At 35.2% G+C, this 24,101-nt stretch overlaps 4 protein-coding genes across 12 annotated transcripts; 2 read left to right on the top strand and 2 right to left on the bottom strand.

Annotated features, from left to right (window-relative positions):
- Positions 1–1,808: 1,808 nt before the first annotated feature.
- Positions 1,809–4,947, top strand: LOC111805309 (putative WRKY transcription factor 57). Of its 2 annotated transcripts, none has more exons than XM_023690312.2 (3): positions 1,809–2,292; positions 3,262–3,405; positions 3,847–4,947. In XM_023690312.2, the coding sequence occupies exons 1-3, from the start codon at positions 1,955–1,957 to the stop codon at positions 4,265–4,267; spliced, it is 903 nt and encodes a 300-aa protein (XP_023546080.2). In that variant the 5' UTR covers positions 1,809–1,954; the 3' UTR covers positions 4,268–4,947. The 2 variants fall into 2 exon arrangements, with proteins under 2 accessions (XP_023546080.2, XP_086984855.1); XM_087128729.1 differs by having other exon boundaries at positions 2,140–2,292; positions 3,246–3,405.
- Positions 4,948–6,335: 1,388 nt separating this feature from the next.
- LOC111805328 (putative pentatricopeptide repeat-containing protein At1g69350, mitochondrial) lies at positions 6,336–8,913 on the top strand. The gene is given in 2 exon segments (XM_023690351.2): positions 6,336–8,868; positions 8,870–8,913. Coding segments are annotated over 2 exon segments (2,424 nt in total). The 5' UTR covers positions 6,336–6,465; the 3' UTR covers positions 8,891–8,913.
- A 334-nt stretch (positions 8,914–9,247) lies between these two features.
- LOC111805327 (uncharacterized) lies at positions 9,248–14,106 on the bottom strand. 6 transcript variants are annotated; one of them, XM_087128452.1, is made up of 4 exons: positions 13,330–14,068; positions 12,893–12,991; positions 12,014–12,249; positions 9,248–11,918 (listed from the first exon to the last, which is right to left on the bottom strand). In XM_087128452.1, exons 3-4 carry the CDS (start codon positions 12,245–12,247, stop codon positions 9,423–9,425), a joined length of 2,730 nt encoding a protein of 909 aa, XP_086984578.1. In that variant the 5' UTR covers positions 12,248–12,249; positions 12,893–12,991; positions 13,330–14,068; the 3' UTR covers positions 9,248–9,422. The 6 variants fall into 6 exon arrangements, 5 of the variants coding, with proteins under 5 accessions (XP_086984578.1, XP_023546116.2, XP_023546117.2 ...); XM_023690348.2 differs by lacking the exon at positions 12,893–12,991 and having other exon boundaries at positions 13,330–13,617; positions 13,691–14,067; XM_023690349.2 differs by lacking the exon at positions 12,893–12,991 and having other exon boundaries at positions 13,330–13,570; positions 13,691–14,067.
- A 1,140-nt stretch (positions 14,107–15,246) lies between these two features.
- LOC111806202 (uvrB/uvrC motif-containing protein) lies at positions 15,247–19,594 on the bottom strand. 3 transcript variants are annotated; one of them, XM_087128075.1, is made up of 10 exons: positions 19,451–19,594; positions 18,321–18,735; positions 18,163–18,222; positions 17,987–18,081; positions 17,675–17,847; positions 17,121–17,233; positions 16,204–16,249; positions 16,000–16,046; positions 15,705–15,911; positions 15,247–15,374 (listed from the first exon to the last, which is right to left on the bottom strand). In XM_087128075.1, the coding sequence occupies exons 2-9, from the start codon at positions 18,645–18,647 to the stop codon at positions 15,753–15,755; spliced, it is 1,020 nt and encodes a 339-aa protein (XP_086984201.1). In that variant the 5' UTR covers positions 18,648–18,735; positions 19,451–19,594; the 3' UTR covers positions 15,247–15,374; positions 15,705–15,752. The 3 variants fall into 3 exon arrangements, with proteins under 3 accessions (XP_086984201.1, XP_086984200.1, XP_023547352.2); XM_087128074.1 differs by lacking the exon at positions 15,247–15,374 and having other exon boundaries at positions 15,587–15,911; XM_023691584.2 differs by lacking the exon at positions 15,247–15,374 and having other exon boundaries at positions 15,587–15,911; positions 16,006–16,046.
- Between the last annotated feature and the right edge of the window lie 4,507 nt (positions 19,595–24,101).

Here is a 24,101-nt window from a genome sequence, read left to right as displayed (position 1 = left end):
CCATCTTTATCTCGGACCACATGTAGCTAATGAGGAGATTCCCGGCAAGTTAAGTGTACATCTCTATTTGGTATTGATACTCGTACTCCAGTTTACCGAGCAAAAAAAAATCGTTTTTTTAAACTTAACTCTAAACCATGATACGATTAGTTAATATAATCATTTAAATTGAAAAAATTCAATAAAATAAAATTTTAAAATTATAGTAAATTTAATATTTTATTCCTACTAATTTAAATCTTATTCAACATTAATGCATGATAACGACACTAATACAAATTATCGATAAGTACATATTAATTGATAACGATGGTAAATCCTTTCATTAATAATATATATATATATTTAAAATACTCGATGTATTAGGTACCGATGATAGGCGTAGTTGGGATAAATGTGGTCGTGTAAGTGCACGGGTCAAAACCCAGCAAGTAAATTATATACGGAGTCAAATTTGGTCGAGGTGAGTAACAATGATGTATTTGTAGCTACGAAGAAAGTCACTTTATACGGTTTATAGGATATGTATAGGCTTTAATGTGTCAACATCGTGGCATCCCAAAAGAGGACGTGCTAGCACTCACGCAGACCAATCATTGTCTAACGGGCCATCGTGTCACTATCATTTGGGTTTCCATCGATCTTGTGTAGTTGGATTGCACAATTACACATTAGATGTCGATCTCGGCATACGAAAGACTAGCTAAACCCTAAACAATGGTTGAATGATTACGTTCGGTTCATATAGTGCAAACTAAAAAAAAAAATGAACGAGCGTTAAAGATGTCTATTTAACTCGTCGGACTGAACCGAATGACTACGTTTGATTAGCGTTGAGCAAACTAAAAACATATTTGAGATCCTCGAGATTCGATAATAAATTATTGATTTTAAATTTTATTTATTTATTTTCGATTTTAGATATAAAAGGATTGATTTATAAATAATACAAAAAAAGGGAAACATTGCATTAAGTAAAATTAAATACAATGAGAGAGAAAGAGGAGAGATAGAGAGGTTGGAAGTTTGCGTGGCGACGTAAATAAATTAATAAAATAAATTAATTAATTAATATTAAAAAAAAAAGCGAATTAAAAAAATAAAAAGGCAAATTACGTGATGGTGCAGAAAAACATGGTGTTCCTCTGTGTCGGAAAGCGGCATTATTTAACTTTTTTTTTTTGGTAATTTTTTTATTTTAAAAAATATTTCCCTCACTTTTTTTTATTGAATTATAAATTTAATTATAATTAAGTCATAAATTTAATTCATATTTAATTATTTTAAGCGGAAAATTCATAACCCTAATTAGTACGAGAATATCGTTTAATTATCGGTGGCTAACTGAATAATTTTCATCCCGTGAATTAAAAATTCATAACCCTAATTAGTACGGGAATTTCGTTTAATTTATCCGTGCTCATTTGAATAGTTTTCACATACTACTAATTCTATACTGCTCGTGAACGGAAAATTCACAACCCTAATTGGTACGGGAATATCGTTTAATTTACCCGTGCCCAAAAAATAAAAAAATTTCATAACCCTAATTAGTACAGTAATATCGTTTAATTTACTCGTGTTTATTCGATAGAATCATTATAAGGAAGTACATGAACCAATGAAAAGTTCGGTAGAATATGAATTAAAATTTAATTAATATTCACTTTTGATACTTGGTGATAATTTTTTTAATTAATGATTATTATTTAATTAATTAATGAAATAATTAAAAAATGGAGGGAGAGTGGGGCCCACGCTCCTTCCATGTTCCCCCCTTCTAAGCTTCTCTTTCTCTGGATGGAACTGTATATTGAGGGGACATAGCTTTCGAAAACCTTTCAAAAAGTTCACAAAACTACGCGTCCTTTCCATTTCTGTAATCTGTAACGTACCATTCTCCACACAAACCCTAATTCTCTCCTCTGATTTCAGTTCCCCTCCGATTCCGATCATGGATCCTTCTCACAATCCTGATTCTCCGCCGAGTTTCTCCACCGCCGATTCCTCTACTGTTTGGACCAACGCACTCCCCTCCGCTGATTCTTTTTACTTCTTTCCCGCCGATAGAGATTCCGCCGTCCTCACTGAATTCGGCTGGAATTTCCTCTCCCACGATGCTCAACCTACTCGATTCCTCGATGACAAGCCTGATTTACCTGGAACCTCCGCGCTGGCCGTCGATGAAACCGGCGGATTACAGAGTCCTGATGCTCCTGTTCCAGTCGCGTCGAATCCTTCAATGTCTTCCAGTTCTAGCGGAGAACCGCCGGAGAAACTGCCTGAGATTCCGTGAGTTCTGATCGATTAACAGTATCTTCATTACTTCATCATCGTTGTTTTCGTTCTGCAACTTTAATGGCGAGATTAGCTTCTGCTTTCTCTCTCTTTGCCCTAAAATAAATTAAAATCGCAGATTCTTCGAATTTTAGTATAGAGTTAATCGGAATAACCGTTTTCGAATAATTTCATGCGGTTTTGGTTTCTGGTAATTTGCTGTATTTTGGTTTCGATTCGAAAAGAGCACACGAAATTAGGCGAGAGCGCAAGTACTCGTTGCTTGAAACCCCATCCTGCAAGTTGGGGAGGTAGTTTCGTAAATTCGATAAAAGCAGGGGCTATTGAATGTGAATACATTAAAATATAGGGACCGTTTTGCAGTTTTTAGAAACTAGTCCTCCAACACCGCCGTTATTGCGGCGGGAATGCCATTCCCCTTTACTCTAATTCTTTTTTTGCGCTACGTTAAATCTGTCAAATAAAAAAATACGAAATATTTTTTATTATTTTTTACTGCATGTACTTACCATGGATGATTTGATAATACTTCAATAAAAACATTTTATTTTAATTTTTCTTTCTTTCTGGTCCATCTGGGTCTGTCGTTACCTAATTCTTTGTGGGTTCTTTGAAATGATGGATCGTTTGCTCTTCTCTAATTACATCATAATCACTGAGTTAATGGTTTTTGTTTTCTGCTTAATGAAATGCACCTTGTTTTCCCCTTTTCCAATTTTATTATTATGTTACTAATTGCTTATTTAGATTCTTTTGAGGCCTGTAAATTCGAACATCTGGCTTTCGAATCGAGATTGTCGTGATACCTCGAATTATACGAAATTTATAACTCTGAACATTTGGGTATTCGAGTTTAGTGTGAAATATTACATTGATGAGGGAAATACTGTGTTTTAGAACAGAATTGGTTTGATTTTCAAGAATTTGCTTTTACTTCACAAATGTAGGTGAAATATTTTGTAGGCAGAAGGTCAAAAAGAAGGGGCAAAAGCGAATACGGCAGCCACGATTTGCATTCATGACTAAAAGCGAAGTTGATCATCTTGAAGACGGCTACCGGTGGAGGAAATATGGCCAAAAGGCTGTCAAGTACAGTCCATTTCCTAGGTACGTAATCTATATGATCCTACTTCTGATTATCTATATATATATATTGACATCTATTTTCTACCTATTTTGTTCTATACATAAATTCACAATTCCAAAAAAAAAACATACTCAATGATTATGTTAGGGTAACTTAGCCATAACTTCGGATCCATGGGTTAACTCGAGGTTGAATGATATTATCTTAATCAACCGAGAATGTGGGACAAAGATTAAAAGGCTTAATTTTATGTGTTTGTATTCATATATAACAAAGAAAGGTACATAAGTAGGTAGATACATACAGATTTATATGTCTCATCTTTGTTAGATTAAACTATCGCAAATTGATTACTATTTTTGTTAACTTTGATTTTTTTTAATGTGTAATTTTAAGAGTTGATAGACACATATTTAGTCTAATAATGTTCCATAACAAAGGGTATAATTAATTATTTTCAGGAGTTACTATAGGTGCACGAACAGCAAATGCACAGTGAAGAAAAGGGTAGAACGGTCATCTGAAGATCCAAGCGTTGTGATAACAACATATGAAGGGCAACACTGTCATCACACCGTTGGATTCCCTCGAGGTGGACTTAACATGGCGCACAAAGCTGCTTTTGGGTCTCAATTTTCACCTCAAGGCGCACATATTTATTACCATGAAACTCAGCCGCCGCCCAGAAACAATAATAATAATAATGACACTCCCACTGCCCGTGACCACCACTCACAGCACTTGTCCACTGCAGCAGCATCATCATCATCCAATGCGTTGTCGTTGGAGCAACAAGAACCAACAAACTCACAGCCTCAAGTTGCTTCCGACGAGGGCTTGCTAGGCGATATTGTGCCGCCCGGCATGATGCGTAGAACATGACCCACTACTACTACTCATCAACACACCAATTGTGGTATGAACTCCTTCACTTATCTCTATAAATAAAATTATTTTTTTGATTGGCACAATATGGTTGATAATTTTATACCGTTGGATATAGAATTAGAAGAAAGAAACAAAAATAATCATAGTTTCATCACATATCTACCGGTTTAAAAGAACAACCAGAGTGTGACCATCACATTGAATAATATTTCATGTCTAGGGGAAGATGGGGTCTTTTTGTACGTAATTGGCCCAAAAAGCCAAATTGGGGATGGTTATATACATGTATGGTCGTTTTTATGCATGCTTGAATTTGTACATACCAGAAAGAGTGTCGGTTATGTCGCCTATATTTTCATTCAACTCATTGGGGAGCCTACCATGTATGGATGGATTGTAAGTGAATTAAACGTGTTTAATTGCCATTGTTTATGATGAAAGTTGGGTTGGTGGTTAAAGGGTTTGTTTCATGAATTTTGGTTAGGTGGGGTTCAAAATTTTTGTAAATTATTATTATAACACATTTTCAATGTCTTTATATTTTGAATCGTCTTAGCTCAACTGACCAGGATCGCTTACTATCGTGTCATGCTGCTAGAAGTTTTGATGTATGATTGTGGTGGTGAAATTTATACATGCCGTTCACCAGTAGTTTACACATACTTTTTTTCTTCTTTTGAGGTTGTGATCTTTATTCATTGTCCTAAAATAACAGTTCTCGGTCTCGATCTTCTATTAAAGTGTCATCTTAACTAGTTGAGCTGTTGTGTTTGCATGGAGTTGGAGTGAGTGATGGGAGGTGAGATGGGTCTTGCTGTTCCAGTTGTAGCCATGCCATTGGAACTGCAGATTGATATTATTACTGAACAGTGAAACAAGTTTGACAGTGTGGTAAAAATTAAAAATGGAAACAAAGTGAATAGTAGTCAGTAATTTCGTTTAAGAAAAGTGTTGGAAAGCTGCTTCATAAAAAGAACAAAAAAGAAGGCAGATTTTTAACAAGGCTTTTGTTTTGGTGCCTGAAACTGAAAGTGGACATGGAAGCTGGAAATAGAAACCCCTAAAAGCTGCTGCCTGCTGCATGCAATCCCCAAAGCTGCTGACATGATTTAATCTTATTTAAAATTATAAATATGTTTCCAAAATATTTTATTTATTTATTTATTTATTTATATGGTATTTTAATTGGATTTAAATGTTGCTTTAATAAAGGAGATGAAATAACTTAAATAAAAATAATCGTTCGAAAATTAAAGTAAACTTTATATATCAAAAGAAAAGCTGTCTTCTTATGAATGCTCATCATCTTTAACCTGATTGTGACCAATATAGCTACATCGTAGATCGTTTTCAGTTCGAACACCAAAAAAAACTTCTCAATGCACCTCTGTATCAATTGCTTTTATCTGGGTTGATGGACAATTTCGAGATTTTAGATTTTTAACGTTGAGATGATATGAAAGAGTTGCAAGACATAAGATTGACATTGGGTTCACGAAGCCTATGAGATTGCCCTCAAGAAAAATTGAGAGGAAAAAAAGGAAAACCGAACCGAAAAAGAGGAAGCCACGTAGAGCGGGAGGAAAAAAAAATGACCTAAAGAAAAAATATTTGTTGATACTAGTAAGGGTGTACGTTCAACCTGACAACTCGACAACCCGGACCAACCCAACCCGAACTATAAGGGTTGGGTTGGGTTTGATTAGCATTTCGGGTAGGGTTTGGTTCATTTTCTGAACCCGAACTGAATCGGTTCGGTTTCGGGATCATGGGCAAAACTTTTGAGTTGACCCGAGCCAAATAAAAATATATAAAATATATTAAAAGCTTTTTCGTATTAATGAGTTTGACAGAGTGGTACTAAGTTTAGTACAAAAAAAAAATACTCATGTCCTAAGATTGGATCCGAATAATTATAAATTTTGATAAATAAAACTTAAAATAATAATAATAATAATAATAATTATTATTATTATTATTTTTTTTTTTTGAGAAATGTAAGAAAAAATATATATATTTTTTCTTATAATTTATATGATATAAAAAATAAGAAAAAAAGAAGTCGTTCGAGGGGCGGAAAAAGGTTATGAAAGGAAAAATAAATCCTCCGCCGACGGCGGCGAAAGGTGCTCATCCGTTTAGGCTGTAGCTGGCGAACGGCGGAGAAATAGAAGAAGAAGGGATTGTGCAAAATGGGGCTCTATATGCCCTTGTTTAAGTGCAGCACCACCTTGAGGACGCTCACTCAACTCCATGCCCACCTCCTCGTTACTGCCCTTCATAAAGACGCACTTGCTTCCACAAAGCTCATCGAATCATATTCCCAAATGGGCGATCTTCAAGCTTCAAAATCCGTCTTCCGCACCTTCCACTCTCCCGATTCCTTCATGTGGGGCGTGCTTCTTAAATCCCATGTCTGGAGCGGCTCTTACGAGGAAGCCATTAATCTCTATCACCAAATGTTCTGCCAACAAATTCAGTTCAATGCCTACACATTCCCGTCCGTTTTGAGAGCTTGTTCTGGGTTTGGCGATCTGAGTGTTGGTGAAAGGGTTCATGGAAGGGTTATCAAATCTGGGTTTGATATGGATCCTGTTGTGGAAACCTCGTTGCTTAGTATGTACGGGGAGTTGGGGTACTTAGACAGTGCTTGCAAGGTGTTTGATGAAATGCCACTGAGAGATTTGGTGTCTTGGAGTTCCATTATTTCGTGTAATGTTGGGAATGGAAAGATAATTGAAGGTTTGGATTTTTTTCATTGTATGGTTTCTGAAGGTGTGGCACCGGATTCTGTTTTGATACTCACTGTGGCTGAGGCTTGTGGTGAATTGGGAGTTTTGAGGCTGGCAAAGTCTGTTCATGGCTATATCTTGAGAATGGGAATTGAAAGTGATAGGTCTTTGGATAGTTCGTTGATTTTTATGTATGCTAAATGTGGTAGCTTACACAGTGCAGAGATTTTATTTGAGAATGTTACTGACCATAGTACTTCTACTTGGACTGCAATGATCTCCAGCTATAACCAAGGTGGTTACTTCCAGGAAGCATTAGCTGTGTTCGCTTCGATGCGAAACACTGATGTTGAACCAAATTCTGTGACTATGATGGTTATTCTACGTTCTTGTGCTAATTTGGGTCTTCTGAGAGAAGGGCAATCTGTTCATTGTGTTGTCATAAAGAACGAATTAGACACTAACCTTGATTGTCTAGGACCGACTTTGCTCGAACTGTACGCCGGGGCTGCAAAACACGATCACTGTGAGAAGATACTTCTTGAAGTTGGAGGGAGAGGGATTGTCGTTTGGAATACGCTCATTTCGGTTTATGCTCAAAAGGGGTTGTTGAAGGAGGCACTTGTTCTCTTTGTGAGGATGCAGAAACAAGGGCTTATGCCCGACTCGTTCAGCCTGGCGAGCTCTCTTTCTGCTTCTGGAAATGAAGGTATGTTTCAACTGGGACTGCAAATACATGGTCATGTTATGAAGAGACCTTTCATGGATGAATATGTTCTGAATGCACTAATAGATATGTACTCAAAATGTGGCTTTGTAGACTTAGCATACATGATATTTGATAAGATGGAACCAAAAGGTGTTGTGACATGGAATTCTATGATCTGTGGGTTATCTCAGAATGGTTACTCGACTAAAGCTATCAGTTTATTTGATCTAATGTATTTGACCTGTCTCGAGATTGGGGACGTTGCCTTCGTTAGTGTGATCCAAGCCTGCACCCATTTGGGTTTTCTAGAGAAAGGGAAATGGATCCACCACAAGGTTATCACCTTTGGTGTTCGAAAAGACCTTTATATTGAAACAGCTCTAGTTGACATGTATGCAAAGTGTGGAGACCTCCAAACGGCGAGGCGAGTTTTCGACAATATGTCGGAGAGGAGCCTAGTGTCATGGAGCACTCTTCTTTCCAGCTATGGTGTGCATGGTCAGATTAGTGAGGTTATCTTCCTCTTTTCGAAAATGCTTGAATCAGGAATTAAACCTAATGATGTTACTGTCATGAATGTTCTTTCAGCTTGTAGTCATGCTGGTTGTGTAAAAGAAGGGATGCTCTTCTTCAGCTCCGTTCGGGATTATGGAATTGAGCCCAAAATTGAACACTTTGCTTGCATAGTCGATCTTCTTAGTCGTGCCGGTGACCTTGATGGAGCATACAAAATAATCAAATCAATGCCATTTCCAGCAGGTGCTAGCATCTGGGGTTCTCTGCTAAATGGTTGCCGAATTCACCAGAGATTGGACATAGCTAAGAACATCCGAAGCGAACTGTTGAACATTCAGACAGATGATACTGGATATTATACATTGTTATCAAATATATACGCAGAAGGGGGAGAATGGAACGAGTTTCGGAAAGTTAGGTTGATGATGAAGTGTACAGGGCTGAAAAAGGTTCCTGCATACAGTGTAATTCAGCTTGGTAAGAAAGCTTACAGATTTGGAGCTGGAGATGCCTCTCACTCTCAAACAAAGGATACACATAGATATATAGATAACTTTCAGAGATTTTCTCAGGAAGAAGTTAATAATGTACAGCCACATTGCTCATCGTATGATACGAGTTCTTATTCAGAATACAACGATTCGTCATCTTATTCTATAGTTTAGACACCTTCATTGTTCTTATTCCTCGACTCCCCGGGTTTCCGAGCATAATCAATCTCAAAAGAGTACAAACTTTGAGATTCAATGGAATAATGGCTTATTCCAAGCCGTTCTATCGTGTCGACAAGGTAGATAAGTTTATCAGGTCCCTACTGATACCATCTGTGGAGGGTATTCTTTCCTGAAGATCATCAACATCTTCCCCCAAAGAACAAATCAATGATGCAAAGGTGAGTCGACCTTCCGTTTACAGTTTGCAGTAACTCGAGCATATCTCAATATATCTAATATTTTCTTAAAAAAATGAAAAAAGAAACCCAGCTAGGTATGGAAGAATCTAACACCAGTAGATCCATCAGTGTAATCTAAGAGAGAGATATACATTGGCTAAACTATCCACTTATCTTATGATATGGTATAGAGTTGTCAAACAGCAGAGATAAACATGTGAGGTCAAGGATTTAAGCTGAAAATGTACAATGGGGAATTTGACAGTCCATTCAAGAAATTGATGACTCTCAACACTATCTCTAAACTAAAGCAATAGCTGCAAGATTACCAGCCTGGAGTCTTTGTCGGCGGGGCCGTCGAGTTGTCTTCCCCCATCCTGTCAGGCTCCTTTTGTCGAGTCCTATCTCAGCGTTACTAGGCTGAGGCAGCAGTGGAAGATTCTCAGTTGACTGTGGGGAGGGGCTGACCACTGATCGCCGCCTTCCCCTGCCAGAGGCAGCGTTTCTCAACGAGTTCCTCTTGGTCAAGCCTGGAGTCCACACATGACCTATTGCTTTCATTAGCCCTCCAAATGTATTGACATCTTCTGTAACTTCTTGTCTTGATAGAGAAGCAAGGCCAGGAAGAATGTCCCTTTGGAAGTCCCTCCGTTGCCTGCCTCTTCTAGACTGGCCTCTTTGAGGACGGTTTTGCAGCAAATTAGCTGTGTCTTCTATTATTGTTATATGTCCCGGAACCGAGGACGATTTAGGCAAATATTCTTCTGCCTTGGTTTCTATCAGTTCCAATGTCATGGACTCAAAGGTGTCCATCCCTTCTAAAGAAGATTCCACCGCTTGAGACTCGCTTTCATAACCATTTGAACATAAGAAAGCCATCTCCACCAAACAATTAAGGGGATTGTGCGAAGAATCTTGTGCTGCACTGCAAGTTGCATCCTCCAAGTAGATGTGACCAACAGCTGAGGACATGGAAACCATTGCCTCTGCTGCTATCTCTATGAGCACATCTTCTTGGTTTATGGCTTTGCAGTGAGGTTTCGAAGCTAACTCGTGCTCTGCTTCTATAATTTCTTCAGCAGGAACAGTATCCTCACTCTCGGAAATCGCAGGGGCTTCCAAATCTATCTCTCCCCGCATTCTGACAGTCGATTTTGGCGTTGGTCTCGAAGATTCTTCGTCGTCACTTATACTCAAGTTCAAATCAATAAGTCCAAAACTGGAAACTTTTGCTTCATTCAGTTTCTCGGTGGGCTCATTGTCTGATTCAGCAACCGAAGGATCACAAGGCAAGTTGATATCAAGAACTCTACATTCCCTGCTTTCTTTAGTTTCACATGGGACCGAGGGTCGAGCGAGAGAACACATTGCTTTCTTGGGATCCTGCAATTCCTCAGATGTCGATCTTATAAGTAGTTTTCGATTCTTAGAAGACCTGTCCGATTCAAACTCTTCGTTGAAAATGTCATTGCAAAACGAATGAGAATTTTTATTAGTAGTTTCAGTGCTTCCACCAGTTGTACCTCTGAGCCAAGGTAACAATGCACACTTTTCCCCAACCGCCAGTCCTGCTTGATCAGATGAATTATTTGGAAACACCATGTTAAAACCTCTCTCTTTTGGACCCTTCATGTTCATATAATTAGAATCCTTGAGGAGTTTCAATGACATGGAAGGACTTAGGTCTTTGGGAGCTTCATTGTTACCATCACCCTGCATCCGATAGCTATAACCGACAGAAGAGGGGCGGCCTACTTCTTCCTTGTACTCAGATGAAAACCCAAGAAAGACCCTGTTATAGTACGATAATTCGCTATCGGAACCTTTATTGAGTTCGGAACCATTACTAAGAAGCCATCTTTCTCCAGAACTCTCCACGCCATGAAACGGGGAATGAAAATTTCTCTGCATACATTGCTGAGCTTGTGCAGTTGAATAGGAGTTAGACCAGGACTTGCTAAGATCAGGAGCATTTGGATGTGGAGCGGATGCACGAGAAGTGATGAAGGAACACGGTGGTTCGCCCTTAATCTCGGGGCATCTTTTGGTAAACTGCAAACCAAAGACCTGCCCCTCCCTTGACTGATCTGTCCTACCTTTATCTGTTGAATGAAAAGGTGAAGCTTCATGAACTTTACTGAGTAAACTATGCATAGGCTGAGAAGAAACAGGCCATGAACTTTTCCTCTGCAAATTTTTAAGGCCTGAATGTGGCCCTGAAGATGGATTGGGACATAGAATCTCTCCATGACAAGAAGCAGAACCTAGAGGATCAACATAAGCTGAAGCATTGGTTTCTACAAGTTGAATGGGTTCGTTTAAGTCAGTGACATCCCTCTCAATATCAATCTTTTGATCCTCGTTGTGATTGTGACTTGATATGTCAGGCACATTTCCATCATGGACTTGTTCCCCATCTTCACTATCGATGTACTCCTCGGCAGGAAGCTGAAGATCTAACAGTTTTCTTCCGAACTTTGTCGGTCTGGACTCGAGAACCTGCAAGTTCTTCACTGTACTTCCATTTTGTGACGGAAAGAAACAAGGATTCTGGCTATTACCTTTTACAGAAATCAAAGAAGAATGATCTTCTTCAATGCCTGAAATAGAAAACCTGGTACTAGATGAATTCGCAACAGGAAAGCATGGCAGATTTCGTCTCGAAGTAACTTTAGACGTCAAGGGGCTCGAGAAGAGCAATGAATCTACAGCTAAACAGTTTCTGCCGAGTTCTGTGGATTTGATTTTATTCATTAAATCTCTTTGTTTTCTGTACAGGCGGTGTAGTTCGAACACCTGAAGTTCGACAGAAGACATAATATCCGGGTTAGAGCTAGACCCCGATGAGTTCATGAACCAAACTGCAAGATCAGATATAAAAAGAAACGTACCTGATTTTTGAAAACGGCCTCATGTTCAAGCATTTTTTGCTTCACTACATCTTTATCATCGCCTCGATATCCATTTGCGCAAGCCATTGGCGAGACGACGTCGTGATATTGTGCAGTTGAGAAGGATCTTTCACCATAAAATAGGTGCCAGTTATGACTGTTAGAATCATTGTTAAGATCCCTCATTGGGTAAAATCCTGGCAAGGAACTCTTGCACTGCACTTTAGTCCCCATTCCTGAAAATCATAGACATATTGAATTCAAAGGCATTGAACGAAGACCAGTCTATAGTTTTCTAATGCAAAGTCGATTAGGCACAAAAACAAAAAACAATGGAGCTCATGTTACGTAAACTTAGTGTAACAGCTCAAGCCCATCGCTAGCAGATATTATCCTTTTTGGACTTTTCTTTTCGAGCTTCCCCTCAAGGTTTTTAGAACGCGTCTATTAAGGAGAGGTGGTGTTCACACACTTATAAGAAATGCTTCGTTCTACTCTCCCACCGATGTAGGATCTCACACACAGAAAACTAGTCCCATAAGAAAGCAGCTGAGGAGAGTTGACTAGAGTTGACTTTATCAAACACACCCGAATCCTCATTGGCCTTCAAAGATCCACTCTAAAGTGATTTACAAAGAAAAGATTTCCATCACAATTCACTCACTTGAACGTCAGCTCAAAGATAACAATATCAGTAGTGAGCTCAAAAAATGGAAACTCAAATGAACACTTGAAGATGAACTCTGAAGAACACCTCCTTGAACTGATCAGAAGTTTAAAAGAAAAGACCATTCGATTTAGCAGAAAATGGACAAAAGCAGACCAATCTGATATGGGAGCTGAAGAACAGGAATTCTGAGATTCCCAGGAAGTCCTCACCACTCTCATGGAGGTCGATGCTTTCGACTCCCCGGCACAAGCCTGAACCTCGAAGACAGCGGAGCACTCAACTGAGTTGTTTAGGTTCTGGAATTCCATCTGAGGGGGTTTCGGTTCGAAGGTTAGAAAATGTATATGGTGCAGGTTAATCTCTCTCCACCAATTCAAATGAAAGAAGGAGAGGAAGCAAGGGTCAAGAGAAGTCAGCTCGAACACAACTCAAAGACAAATATGGAAGTCTACAAAAGTCAATCCAACAGAGCAAACCAAATATTAGCAATCAGAATCCAAGAATTCAGTGCAAAAGCAAATGCATGATGAAGCCAACAAGCACCCAACAGTTTTCAGAGCTAAACCACAGAACAGAACCGATCAAACGATCAGAACACAAGAACCCATCGATTCAATCAGCAGGTAAAAGAAGAGAACAAAATTACCTCAATCGAACATCCCCTTGAAGAATCTGGTTCGGATTGAACAATCAACGAAAACCCAGAATCTCATCGCACTCCCTCCATCAAAGACAAAGGGAAATGAAAAACAAAAGCAAAGCATATCCAGAACGATAGGAAACAGAAGAAGAAGAAGAAGAAGCAGGCCATGAAAAAGGGAGGGTTTAGATCGTCATGGAGTTGAAGAAAAACAGCAGAGATTTCGATCTACTGAGCCAATCTCGCTCTGGGAAACGAAACAGCAAAGGTTCAGAGATGAAAAGATAGATAACCCTGTTTTAGAGAGAGATTGTAGATAAGAAATCTCCATAAAATACAAACAAAATCGAAGTTCTAAGGAAGTGACCTGAAATTTGTCAGCATCAGAGTCTCACGATTTGAACTGGTTTCCCTCATCATCAAAAGAGAAACGAAATGAGGGCTTCATTCCTTCCTTTTCTTCCCTAAAGGTAGATTAATCTAATCTTAATCTTAATCTTAATCTTAATCTAATCTCTACCCTTAATCAAAATGGTTAAGAAACAGAATTTGGTGTGGGTCCGTTGTAGGGGACTGCGGAAAGAACGAGGAATAGGAAGAAGGAGAAGAAGGGAAGGGAAATGCCCTTGTGGGGTTATTGAAAATTACAGAAATGGGAAGCATTTTTTGATGTGGGGATTGGTTGATTCTATGTCAGCCATGGCAGTGAAACTCCATTGGTGACTCAACCCTTTCTCTTTTCCTCCACCTTTGATGCTCTCCAATCTTATCTTCCACAAATAAAAAACGTATCTATATATTATTATTATTATTATTATTTCTTTTTTCATTTCAATTTCTTTTCCAAATTTTTTTAAATAGTATTTGGATTAGATAAATGGGATTATGGAGGGGAATCTAACTTGATTGCTTCCCAAATTTTTACAAAAATTTAGGTTGACGTGTCATTGATTAGTGGTGACATGATGAAGCAGTGTAAGTCTTTCGTTAATGTGTGCGATCTAGACCATACTGATGTCACGAACTAACTATTGAGTTGTGTGGATATGAACACTTATAAATAAGACCTGACTCTTCGAGAACGAGAGACGGCTCATTCCACGTGCATTCTACGAGTTTCTTACTCACATATGTAAATAAGAGAATAAGGTATTATTACCGTTATAATCACAAAATTCAATAGAAAAATAAAGGTAGTGAGGGAGTAAATTAATGTGTGGGAATTTCACAAATAATTTCTAAAATTTTTATTTTTATAAAATGAGCAATTAAATCGGACTTTAAAAAATTATAAAAATAACTGAAAATGGTGATGTTTTGTTCCGACCAGAAAGTGGGGCCCGGGTTTTGGCATTGTCTTGTCGCTGTCATGGACAACGAGTGTGACCATTTCCAAACTCGAAGATTTTCTTAAACTACATGCTAAGGGCCCCACCTCTGACTCATGTCCAATTTGGCTAAATTAAAAATTATTTATAAATTTTGTTATTTATATATATATATATATATATATATATATATATATATATATATATATGCTTATAAAAGTTGAAATATTCTTGTTGACTTTTTTTTTTAATGAACATTTCAGTTAGGATTTAGACGAATATTTTGCACCTAAAATAACGTGACAGGGGCTTGGAATCAAATTGAAATTTGAATATTATCATACTAGTATTTCAATTTTCAATTTTTATAAAATAAAATATAATAATATATTATCGGTCAAGAAAAATATTACAACTTTAAAAGAATAAATATTTGTTTAAAACAAAAGGGCAAAGTTTAAAGAATAATTTTGTAATTTGGCCCGATCAAATATATTAGTATTTGAATCTTAAATTTTTTTTAATAACTTCTTTAATTTTTTAATTTTTTGTCAAATAAATTTTAATTTTGTATCTAATAAATAATTCGTGACTATTGAATAAAAAAATTAAGATATATCCTTCTAATATAATCGCTATGAACAAATACATCATTATATAAAAATACATCATATCTCCCGCTCACCAATTATTCCACGAATGATTTGGATTTTGAAAACGTTCCTGAGCGAAATAAATGGATAGATGAAATTAGTTTTATAAGCTTGATTTTTTAAATCCAAAAATCAAAACTAAATGGCAATCAAGCGAAGAACTTGATCGATCTCGATCTCGTTGTCAAGTATAACACTCGAAAATCAGTATCAAGGAAAAGAGAAGAAAACAACGAGATGCTATGTGTGTGTGTGTATATATATATATGACATGTACAATACTGATTCAGAATTTTCAGCTATCAAGTTTCATCAAATCTCCAGAAAATCAACGAATATGGAAAGTTTACCACACAAGAAGAGAATTAAAGGACTCAGAAGAAATGAGAGATGAACGAACCATTTTTTTGAAGGTGTTGAATGACGGATTTCAAAAAATGTGCGTCGCTCAATCATCGCGTTGTTGCTCGTCGTCGTCTTGAGGATCATAAGGAATTTCGTGTCGAGGTCGATTGTACTTCTCCCGCAGTTGCTTTACAGGAATGAAATCCCCAGCTGTATCCACTCCATAGAATAAGAAGGAATTATATGGATGATCAAACCTCTCCTGCACATCATCATCATCACAGTCAGCTCATTAAATCCTAGCAAAGTTCTAACTAATAACAGTGATGATAGAATTGAAGGAAGCGGACAGCCACCGTATCTGGTTCTTCAGGAACAAGAAGATTTTCCTCGGCAACTGCATCATAGAATATAGAAGAACAATCCACATCAATGGTCTTAGACATATCACCACGCACATTGTAAAGAGATTAAGCCATGCAGGAGAATGAAACTACATTCAAAATCTAAGTAATTCTGTATTCTATAATCATCAAGATTCGTAGAAAGTTTACCATATGCAACCAGCAAATCCGGGTTTGTACGAACATCGACTAAAACCTGAAAATGAATTATTGGAGGAGGAAGAGAGACAATCAGGCCCTGTTGACATTTTATGGGTTTCATTTGTAAATTTTGTCATTACACATCTTTAACACCCATAATGAAAATAATTAGGTGTGAGGTCCCATATCGGTTGGAGAGGGAAACGCTGCATTTCTTGTAAGGGTGTAGAAACTTCTCCCTAGTAGACATGTTTTAAAACCTTGAGGGGAAGCCCGAAAGGGAAAGTCCGAAGAGGACAATATTTGTTAGCGATGGACTTGGGCGGTTACAAATGGTATCAAAGATAGACACTAGGGCAGTGTGCCAACGAGGATATTGGGCGCCCAAGGGGGTGGATTGTGAGGACCCACATCAATTGGAGAGAAGAACGAAACATTCCTTATAAGGGTGTGGAAACCTCTCCCTAGTAGACATGTTTTAAAACTTTGAAGGGAAGCCCGAAAGGGAAAGCCCAAAGAGGACAATATTTGCTAGCGATGGACTTAGGCTGTTACAAAGGGTATCAGAGCCAGACACCGAGCAAAGTGCCAGCGCTGCGCCCTCAAGGGGGTGGATTGTGAGGTCTCACATCGATTGGAGAGGGAAACGAAGCATTCCTTACAAGGGTGTGGAAACCTCTTCCTAGTAGACACGTTTTAAAACCTTGAGGAGAAGTCCAAAAGAGAAGCCTAAAGAAGACAATATTTGCCCATAGTGGACTTGGGCTGTTACACTACGACTCTTTTTAGTTTCTTTTGAAGGATTACTTATCCACTTTTAATCAATTTTCTTTTTTCATTTGATCTTGCTTCTTATACCAACAAAACGAAATAAAAATCAAAGAAGACGAAGAGAAAGATGCATAGCAAAGTCAATAAAACCTGACCTGATAGAACGGCTGATTCGGACCTCGAGATAATTTTTCAACTTGTGCTATCTCCATCCAGGAACTTGATTCACAACACACAGGATCCATTCCACAAATCACACCTCGGTATCCTGATACGAAAAATGTTTTTAGTACGAGAAAGAGACACTAACAAACTGTATTAAAACTATAGCTGAACAGTGTGGCATATTGGAAGATCCAGGAGAATGATCTTTTTGAATATTACTATACAGCAATAAACCCTCTCATCCATTTCTTTACAAATTTGTTTCACCTTCATTTGATTTCATACGCCAACAGGAAAATCCTACAAGATACCGAGGATGTTCTTACTTGTTCTAACTTCTCTACATTACTCATTTTTTCTGTAAAGCTGCATTTCAATCTAAAACACCATGATTGTCGCAACTCCAATGTCGTAATTTGATAGATCACTCCAAATCCGCCCCTTTTGCTAAAGTAGGTAACAATAATATTCAACTTGGCATATTTTCCTCAAAGAAATTAAATTAAGCTGAAACACTGGTGTGAAAAGCATGCAACTATAATACCAAAAATTTTGTGCTTCGTTTTCTGTCCCAATCTAAAACTATATTCAGCACTTTCGTAAGCCAGAACTTTAGCAGATGCAGCTAGGGACTCAGTTTCCAGTTTGGAAATTTGATCCCGCAGCTGTGCAGCAAAAGTATAATTTTCACTTTCAATAGCCTTCTGCAAATCTGCACTGTAAAAGACATAGAAAAAGGCAATAAATACCTGAGATCAAGAAGTTTAAATATTCCAAAGTACTATAAGATCAAAAGATACAATTTGATTGATATAACCTAAATACGAATATGGGTATAATATAAGGGAGACTTTACCGTAAACGAATGATATGTAAACCTTTGTCTTGAACTTCGCTCTTTGAAGTCAACCCCCTTTTAGATTCTTGCTGCTTGATGACTTCTTCTTCGACCTTTGGCAAGTAAAACAGACAATTCAAAATATATGCCCCTATGAGTTATGAATAAGTCGTTTTATTTCGAATCAAGAATACCTCGGTTAGCTTTGTTCTCAATTCTTGTGCAATTTCATACTGTTCAATGTTCAATGCATACTGCAACACAACAATCCATACCAGGAAAATCTTGTTCATGAGATAGCTATTATGTCACTTATACAAGCAAATCAATAACAAACAACAGCCTGCTATACCTGTACTCGTGTTGCCAGGTCCAGCTGGAAAAAGAAGATTAAAATATCATTGTTAGCATTCTCACTGCGCTCTATACGAGCATCCAACCCTTGTCCACCCCCTCTGAACAACCATCCAGCTTTAACCTTAAAATTTCCTTGTTTCGATCTACAGGGTTGGCTAGCTAAGGAAAAGCTTCGCATGCGTTGATGCCAAAAGAATTGCCTGGAAGTTAAATGGGTTGGAGGACTTGTCTGCTTGAAATTCTTCCTCCATGAAAGAGTTGATCCATAAACCTTTGGGTCTCCCAAGGCTGTCAGAGCGTGTATTGACAAATCCTGCACCATTTCTGCTAAACAGGTAGATAGTCTTCCCTTGATTGAAGAAGAAAATTGTACCCTTCTTCCTCTACCTCTCAATAAAAGATCTTCGCATCTGCAAAGTAGGATCAGCTTCAGCTCAGAGGCTGATTATTACTAGAGGACCAATGAGAAAATGAAACACTCACCAGGAAAACAGATTGGAAATCATTTAATGCCAAAAGACACGCATAAGCAAATAATGATTATGAACAAGAAAACTAGTTATTCATAGGAAAATCATTCAACTGACTTAAGCTAATAATCAAACTTAGAAGCTTTACTGAGAAATTTTCCATTGTATAAAAAACATTAAGCGAAAACTTCAATAAGAATTTCTTTCTTTCTCAATGCTATACTAGCCGCTATTGCTTGGAGAAATCGGCTCAGTCACAAACCGAGAACTACACATTTATCATAAATTCACTGGAAATCGCAAAAAATTAATCAGCATCGTATCGAACAGAAAGAACCGGAACTCCCTAGTTTGGTTAACGACAGAGGAAAGACAAAAAAATCCATGGAACGCAGCGGAGCTGAGAAATACAAACGATCTAACCCCGAGTCAAAGAAAAAATTACTTGATAAAATCCGAAAACAACGGAAAATCCAAGCTCAAATGCTGAAGAGTTTCTTGAATTTCAATACTGCATTTGACAATTACTCGGCAACCAAACTGAGATATACTAAATACCGCAGATTAATTCCATCCACTGTGATTTTATACGATGGCGGAGAAAGAAAAAAAGAGAATCTAAAGCTAGGGTTCGAAAAAAGGCCGGAAAACGCACCTGAGAGCTGCCGGAGAAGCGACGAGAAGCAATCTTTCTGCAACCACAGATGATGAAAATTGAGTTTCAGCCAGTGGAATGGCCTCGTTCCGACGTTATCCGACACCTAACGACGTCGTATTCTACGTGCTTTCTTTATTATGAATTAATTGTACAACAAATATCTATTTGGTTACAAAATATTTTTAGTTACTGAACTTTATTATTATATTTTATTTTTCTTTTATCAAATTTTCTCCGCCCTTGATTTACTTAATTGACCTAGATCCAATGGTCTAATTTAAATTCAAACTTCACTCTATTTAAAACCATTTTATTAAAATAAAAATTGTGATATATTATTTTATTGTGATAATTATATTAAACACGGCTTTTCTTTGGGTTTCCCAAAATGCCTCATTTGAATAGAGATAGTATTTCTTGATTATAAACCTATGATCATTCCCTAAATTAGCCGATGTGGGACTTTCATCATCCAACACCTCCCCTCGAACAAACTACGCCTCTCCTTAATCGAGGCTCGACTCCTTTTCTTTTGGAGTCTTAGTCATTTTTTACTACCGAGTCTCAACTCCTTTTTCTTTTGAAGTCATTCGTTCGACATTTGAGGATTCTATTGACATAGCTAAGTTTAGAGCATGACTCTGATACTATGACTTGTATAGGTCACAAACTCATGTATTTATAAATGTGTATAATGAGGATTACACTGTAATAAAGAAATCATAGATTCTCTTGATTCATGGTAACAAAAAAAAAAGTAAATCAGTAGATTATCTTACTATGTACAAAATATGATCTATTATATGTTTAACAACTAGTATCTCTTGCACGTGATCTTTTGACTTCGTTTCCTTCCTTACCTCACTTCTACTTCGGGACCCATTTTCCGAATTCCTCACCCTCGAGTACAGAGTTGTTTCTTCTCAAACCCTTTATTTGCCCTCTAACATTAAGGACCGACATTCATAGTCTACTACTTATTTTGAAGTGCTCGTTTTCAGCCAATACGAACTGTCATTTCGTAGCTAGCCTTCAAAGTACGGTTTGTTCTGTCTAGTCCAAGTTTCTAAGACAATTCCCCTTGGAAAAAACGGAACAAGATCAAAGCTCTCTCTTCTAATGACAAATGGAGTTAACATCAGTAAAAGTAATTTTTTTGATGAGTAACTAACCGTATAGCAATAATTTGTAAGATCTAACCAAATTATACTTTGAACATAACTCAACTAGTTTCAACATATATGAGTTGATCGATAGGTCGGATATTTCAACCATACTAACCCAAATGGTTACGGTGAATAATTTAAATATTTAATTTTTTTTTTTTCCGAAAATACGTGTCTTAAACTAGAGTTTACTTTGACTTTGAAGCATTTTTGTTCTTTCTACGTTTAACGTTTATGCGATGGTTGTTGATTTACGCCATTAATTTGACTGAATTAATTTGACGGAAATAATAATAGACGATTTTACAATTTTGGACCAAACCAGTAACCCCAAGTCAATGGAGACCGACCGGATTGACGAAGAAAAGGACAAGAGTATGTACTATGTAGAAAGAAAAACGGGGGCATTTTTGTCATTATTTTCATTTTTTCAAATCTCCGCAATCACAAATCAATCCAATAAATAAATAAATATTTATTTATTTATATAATTACATGGCTAAATTAATTTAAAAATCATTCGTCTAAAACACACCTATATATTTTCAAAATTTTCAATAATACTCCTCAATTAAAAAAAAATTAAAATGAATTTTAAAAATACTCTTAGACAGTTTTTATTTATATATTAATTAATTTTTTTAATAAAGAAAAAAGATGTTAATATTATTTTTAAAATTTAATAAGTATTTTTTAAATATAATATTAATATAAGAATTTTTTTTATTTTTTTATTTTTTTAAATTGAAGGGTATTAATTAAATTTTTTAAAATTTAAGGGTATTTTTTAAACATTATTAAAAGTTCAAGAGTATTTTTTAAATAAGGTAGCAACTGTTTACCTCTAAAACTAACCCTTATTATATATATATATATTAAGTCTAAGAGTATAATTGAAACTTTTGAAAGTTTATGAATATTTTTTTTAGAAAGTGAAAATTTATGAAAAAAGTACGGGTGATTAATCAAATTAAAATTTTAATTACGTGATTATAATACCAACTGTTTTCTTGTTGATATAAACATAACGACAATTGATTAAGGTCAACGTACATTTGATTTAGTGATTAGAAATTTATGTCCTTATTTAAATTACCGACGTCTTTCAGCTAATTTTTAAATAATATTTAAAAATGTAAAAAATAACTCTTTTTAGTTCAACACCATGTAATATCGAATATCGAGAATTTAAACCCTTTTACATTTAATAAATCAATTATTTAAAAAATAAATATATTAGAGACTTATTAAACATAAAACCGACCAATAAGGAAAAAAGTCAAAGAACTAAATTTATAATATAATTAATGAAGGAGTGGTTAAAAGTCTTTTAAAAAACAACAATAAAAAAATGTTACATTAATAAAGGAAAAAATAAAAGGCTACTTAGGTTTCATATTTTCAACTTGTAATATCAATATTATTCGACTCAAAATTAATTTGTCATTAATGCTTCCTTAGATATTTCATATTGATAATTGAATGACGTCATCATCAATTATTTTATTTGACTTTTTATTTTCATTAATTACCATGAGTTTTAATTTTTAAATATTTATTATATTAAGGCAAAAATCTAAAGTAACCTCGTTTCCTTTATATGATTATTAATCAATTTATTAATAATCATAATTATAAAATAATTAATTATGATATTTGGCTGTTCAAGTTTTGTAAAATAATAAATTATAAAATGACATATGCAAAACAAATTATGTCGTCATATTAAGGTTTTACTAACTTGGTTAAAAATTAATTTAGTGAAACCAAAGTTTATTAAAATTTTAGAAATTACAAAAATTACAAAACTACCCTGAAATTTATGATGTGATTAAAAAATATTAATATTAATTTAGTAAATATTTAATTTCATAGGCAATTTTAAAACCAAAAATGAGTTTTTTTAATATTAATTTTTTAAAACATAGTTTGATAAGTTTAATTTAAACAAAAATAAAAAATTAAATAGTTATTGCAATTTTGTGTTTAATAAATCGTCATTTTAATAAATATTCCATATAAATTTTAATATTTAGAATCCTTCGATTTTATGTCTAATTAATTTAATAATTTAAAATAAAAATGTTAGAGATTTATCTCGCTTAAAAACTTATATACGTACATTTAAAAATATATTCTATCAAATTTTAATAATAATTTAACGTGACAATAACATTAAAATTAAATATCCAACCGATTAAAATATATACGATAAAAAAAAAACTATAAATTTAAATTAAAAAAGTAGGACAGACTTTAAAACCCTATAATCATAGAGACAACCTACGCCCCTCAACCGACCAAAAATTTCGTAGGATTGCTCACTTTCCCTCGTAATAACAATAATAATAATATATTTTTTTCAACATATAAAATAAAAACAACCCATTACAAAATAATAATAATAATAATAAATTAAACATTTAGAAGTGATTTTAATTTTATTTTTAAATAAGATTAAAATTACTTAAATAAAAAATTATTATTTTCCAAATATTTCTTCAAAGTAAATAATAATAATAATAATAATAAGTAAATATAAAGAGAATTTATTGTTTTTTTATTTATTATTTTTGAAATAATGTTACAATTTTGGAAAATTTCCTAAAATTAGGAGAAATATTTAGGCCATTGTTTATAAATAGAAAAAAAAAAGAACATATTGGAAATTGTGGATTGAATTTTGACGGTGGGAGTGCCCTAAAGAAGAAAGTTATTCCTAAACTTTATAGTGATTTATTTTGTATAGAATAATAACATTAAATAATAATAATAATTAATTATCCCCAACCCTAATGCTTCTTTAATTCGAACTACTAGTTTCAAACAAAAATATTTATGGAAGTCTTCGTTTTTTTTTTCTTGTGCCTAACATAAAGTTTATTTAATAAATTTTTAATGTCTCCTAAATTTATTGAATAATATTTAATTTTTAATGTCTCCTAAATTTATTGAATAATATTTATTTATTATTACTGTAAATAGAGATATTTATTTAATTTATAGGATCGAGGTCTTATAAGGACATGTTCCGAACAAAGTGGAGAACCCTGTTTGATCGGGAAATGAAGAAAATTTTCTCCTCATTTATTGGGATATTTTATATTTTTTAATTAAAATTATATTGAAAAATGGAGTTTTTTTTTTAGAGGCGAACCCAATCCTCATGAATTCTACACGAGGAATTTTTTCCTCGATCTCTAAAAAAAATAAACTGAGAATTTCACGAGGATGAAATATGAAAATAGGAGGCAGGAATATGGTCGAGGAAGCCTTCTCCAACCCAACTTGGTGGATATCTCTCCAAGTGTAATCGACATAAATTATTATATTTTTTAAAAATAAATAAAGGTTATTTTAGTCATTTTGATAACGACATAGTTTAGTAGAAAAAATGATTTTATCATATTAATTATTATTTTTAATTTTGTTAATGTTGATTTAAGTAATTTTAACGTTTATATATTTTAAAAAATTTGATA

Source organism: Cucurbita pepo, chromosome 11 (assembly GCF_057944985.1).
Source record: "Cucurbita pepo subsp. pepo isolate OVF chromosome 11, ASM5794498v1, whole genome shotgun sequence".
NCBI lineage: Eukaryota > Viridiplantae > Streptophyta > Magnoliopsida > Cucurbitales > Cucurbitaceae > Cucurbita > Cucurbita pepo.
This window is presented reverse-complemented; position numbering and strand designations above follow the sequence as displayed.